Raw genomic sequence first — 4649 nt, 5'->3', positions numbered from 1 at the left:
TTGATTTGAAAATTGAGATATTGAGAAAAGGGATAATATTGATTTTGGCATTTTGCTCATAAAATTTTTATTTGATGATTTATTTTAATTTAATTCTTTGTTAAAATTAATTCTAATAATATGATTTGATTTTGAATCAACCTAGATTGATTGTACAGCCTTAAAAAACAACAGAATAGAAAGGGAAACTGCCTGGCTGGTGCAAAACTAAAAAGATGAACTCAGAAACAAGAATGCCATTATTGAAACATAAGTACAAACAAATGCAGGTGAAGATTAAACAAAGCACGAAACCCTATTGAAACATAAGTACAAACAAATACAGATGAAGATTAAAAAAAGCACGAAACCCTAATTAATTAGAAAAACACACCAACCCTCTTGAAAATAATAATAATAATAATAATAAATTAAAAAAAAGCCAGTTTTTTCTGTCTCCTTTCATCTACAACGAGGAAAGAGGGGAGGAAAAAGAGCTCTCTTTTTTGACAAAAGAGCCTTTAAAAAATAAAAACTACACACCCCTCCAAAAAAGCTGCAGAATAAGAGGTTCCATATTCAACACGTGGGTAATTAAAACGTGGTCAACCGGTCAACCACGCGAAAAAAAACACAACCTCAGTGGCAAAAAAGAAAACTCTTTCTGCAAAAAATGGAAACCTTCTCGCAGTCGCAGCATTGTTAACAGAGAAGAGAGAGAGAGATTATTCACTGGTCATTGTGTTTGTACTTCTCAGGAGGTCTTGGAAACAAGTGGGAAGACTTAAAGCTGTTAAAATTTAGGGTTCTTGTGTGTTTTCTGTTTACATGTACTTTAGTAGAGCCTGTCTTAGGTTTCTCACGAGATCCTTCACTGTAATGGAGAAATCACCGTCCATCTGCAATAAATGATCAAAATACAAAGATTTCTCAGATGGGTTTCAATGAAATTTCAAAATTTAACTCTTTTAGCTATAAATTTAGTAAGTATTAATAATGGTTAGCTTTCATCTCTTATCAGAGCTAAGAAGTGAGGCCTAGTAAGTGTGTTTGTATATATATATATATATTTTTAATTTCAGGGATATGAATGAAATGGCAGAGAGAAGATAATCTTATAAATGCAAGATCTCTTCCATCGTAAAATTCAGAATTCGAGAACGGTTAAGATGGGGATATGAAGAAAAAAAGAAGATTTAGTTACCTGGGCAACAATAGTTACATCAAGGGTGGAATTTCCGAAGGGCAAGACACTACTGTTGATGACATTTAGATGAAGCTTTTCCAATTCGCTTAGTATTTTCAGTAGGCATCCTTTCTGCTTTTCGCAGTGCACTCTAATGAGAACATCCTTGTCTGAAACTCTAGCTTCTATTTCTGGCAGCGGTTGGTCGCAGCAGCCATCGGAGTTCTCATCAGTTGAGGACGACTCGTCGTCCACATACACCTGTGATTTCTTCACGAAAACTACTGATTCCATAGTTTTCTTGGCAGCTTGTTCCTCGAGTGTCTTTACGCGTCCTTGTAAATGCTTCAAGTACTTAATAGCATCTCCAAGAACAGAAGCCTTGTCCATCTGTAATTGAACATTAGAATGTTACTAAATATCTTTACACCTAATTAATATTGTATGAAAATAGATTTGCTATCTGCCCCTCTGAATAATCAATTAGATCTTGAGTTTCAGTGTCATGCAAGTAATACATAACAATCTACTACTATTTTCTTTGACAAGGGATTATAAGGATAACAAGAATTCATTCAAAATCAAGAAAGTCAGAGAAATTCTTTTTTTGGCACCTTTTTCAGGCCAGGAACAACAGCTGAAAGAGCTATGAATCTCTGGCTAAGCTTTTCGCGGCGCTTTCTCTCCGCTATCACATGATCTTGTGCATGTAAAGGAGATCTACTCAATGGACCAGTCTTCTTCTGGGTACCTTGTCCATATTCCTCAAAGGAACCCTGACAGAACAAACTAGAGGGGTAATTTATGCTTCCATTCGACCCCATTTCATTCTTAGGCTTTACAGTTGTTGGGTCCAGGCCATACAACTGTTGAGAGGTAGCTGCAGATGAATTGGAGTTCTGGAAAGAGATAATGTGAGAAGAGGAAGATGGAGGAGGCTTTGAAGTGATTTGTTCAGTGGTGCAAGAGTTCCAACTATTGGTCTTTAGCTGTTTTCTTGGCCTTTCATTGCTGGTCTGAGAGGTTTCATTGAGTGCACAGCTAAAGTTTTGTACGGTTTGGGGATTGAAGATTTGGTCATTCGTTAAGTAGCTCTTGGGAGAGAACTGAAAATCAAGATCATCAATTGGGTAATCAAGAGGGTTCATTTGGTATTGATAGTTAAAAGCCGGATCTTCCACTCCCTGTGAAAAGAAAGAATCACATCCAATTCATTAATTAGTAAGTACTTCTATATATCATTTCGTGAGAAAGAAAATGATGAGCAGTGGGAGTCGATGAACTTACCAATTCAGATAACCATTTGGCCGATGTGATTTCCATTAGAGCAACTTTGATTGTTTCAATTGCTTAAAAAGACACCTAAGAGTTGAGAGATACGAACCTGGAAGAATTATAAATTAGGCACCCATCATTAGACTTAAAGCCAAAGAAGCACTAACCCAAATTAAGGTAATCGTATTTCAAGATCTTTACAATTACAGTAGAGGTTTAAGGCCAGACACAGAAATTCAGACACAATAAGTGCATTAATCTGCGAATCTAAGAAAGCCGTGATTAGGGTGAAAAGAGGAAGAAAGAAAGAAAGAACTAAACCGTATGCCAAGAATTGGCTCATTACACATGTTTTAAGTAAAGAAGTATGGATCTTCAGAGAATTAAATCCAGATAGAAAGAGAAGTGTTTGTGGAAACTCATCCAGTATAGTGGGAGTTAGAAGCTTACCTGGTTGAAGTCTCGAAGAGCAGAGAGAGAAATGGGTTTCACTATCGGATGAATAGGCTAGACTGGTACGCAAAGGGAAAATTTGCAGTCTCTTTATAAAGAAGGGAGAGTACCGTACGCGCTTGGATACTAAAAAAAGTGGAAAATGATGGAATTCCCACGTGTGAAAATGGTTTGCATTTTTGGTTCTCTTGGGATTGATCACTGTTCATACGATGGCTCTTTCATGTAATGGTCGTTTGTTGACTCTACCTATTTTGTGGGACTTTTGGCCAATAACCTGTTGCCATGTCAACTTCTAAATGCGTTACATTTAGAAAAGGCCTTCTCCTTCTTCTGCTTGCTTATGCTAAGGTCAAAGCTGATGCTAATTTTCACATCTCACACCTTCGCATCAATTCTTCATTCCTCTTCACCAATGCTGTGCCTGTCTTTTCTTGCAACACTATTTTGCCTTCACCCATTATCAAGGATATGTTTCCTTCTAGTTTTTAATAAATAAACTTAATTACAAGCTTAAAAAAAATATCATACATATCATGTAAACTCGATCAAGTCTATTTATGATCAAATCAAACTTAAAATTAATTTGATTTCACAATTTAAGTATTGAAATTAGAATCGAATCACTTATACGTAGTTAGTTTTGGTTTTTCTTTTTCTAAGTCTTAAATCGAAATCAAACTGAAATTAATAGTTTAAACAATGAGATTCAAAATATTTCTTTTTTTAAAAGATAAGTGGTGGATTTAAAGGACACCATGTAGATAAAATTATTTTTGAATTAGAACCAAAATCATTATAAAAAGTTCAATTGGATCGAAACCTATCGGGAACCCAAATCAATTGGAACTAAATTGATCCAATCCGATTCCAATTTTCTCCCTCTCCAAGATCTGAACTGCTAGTTTCTATTCAGGCAGATCAATAGCCTAGCTTAATATCATGTATAAAATTATATATATAGAGAGATATTTAATTCACAAAAAAATTTAATTTTTAAACACAAAGCTTAATTGCACCTTTCAATCCTTGGACGGGAAGATGTATGTTTATAATTGTTTGGACATTGCCGCTAATTTTTTTTAGCTTGTTAATTAAGATTTTAATTTTGGATTAGGTTGTGGGAAATATATTTTCTTTTATTATGAATACTTTTAATTTGAGTGTGGATGATAAGATTTGATAACTTAGGATATCGAGTGTAGATATTATATTTTGGTCGACCTTCGAAGTCAATGATCTTTTAAAATTGAAACTTTATTATCCGTTCTCGACCGATGTCCCGATCACAGATAGATTTCCGAACTTACCGATTGCTTATCCTAGGAACAAATTGATCTCACGCTAAAGTTAGATTGTTTTCCAATCTCTTGATCTTTGTCAGATGAGTTCGAGTCAATATCGGGTCTCCGGACTATCCAATCTTGCCTACTGATGTTTTTCGATCTCTCTGTGTACAAATATCGTAGAACTTCATTTGACTAATGTTGTGATCGGGCTTCTCGCTTGAACACCCCAGATATTCCTTAAAATGAAGTTAAGGCTTTTATCCGGTCTAATAATGGTTCCGACCTTAAAAGTTCAAGCCAGTGTCAAATCTTTGCAATTCTAATATTCTAAAGTTCCGTTCAGTATTTGGTCATGGCTCCATCCAATCTCATGTTCGCGTATAATGCTTTTTCGATCTCTTATCTTTTGATTAATAGTCGCTCTCAGGTTTAATGTTCAACCATATTCAATCAATTAAGTACTCAGA

General features: G+C 35.2%; 1 protein-coding gene across 1 annotated transcript; it reads right to left on the bottom strand.

Annotated features, from left to right (window-relative positions):
• Window positions 1-208: 208 nt before the first annotated feature.
• Window positions 209-2945, bottom strand: LOC110673574 (transcription factor bHLH25). Its single transcript, XM_058154398.1, has 4 exons — window positions 2453-2945; window positions 1780-2349; window positions 1184-1555; window positions 209-878 (listed from the first exon to the last, which is right to left on the bottom strand). Exons 1-4 carry the CDS (start codon window positions 2486-2488, stop codon window positions 804-806), a joined length of 1053 nt encoding a protein of 350 aa, XP_058010381.1. The 5' UTR covers window positions 2489-2945; the 3' UTR covers window positions 209-803.
• Between the last annotated feature and the right edge of the window lie 1704 nt (window positions 2946-4649).

Source organism: Hevea brasiliensis, chromosome 10, assembly GCF_030052815.1.
Source record: "Hevea brasiliensis isolate MT/VB/25A 57/8 chromosome 10, ASM3005281v1, whole genome shotgun sequence".
Taxonomy (NCBI): domain Eukaryota; kingdom Viridiplantae; phylum Streptophyta; class Magnoliopsida; order Malpighiales; family Euphorbiaceae; genus Hevea; species Hevea brasiliensis.
The sequence above is the reverse complement of the archived record's forward strand: the minus strand, read 5'-3'. Positions and strand labels throughout refer to the sequence as shown.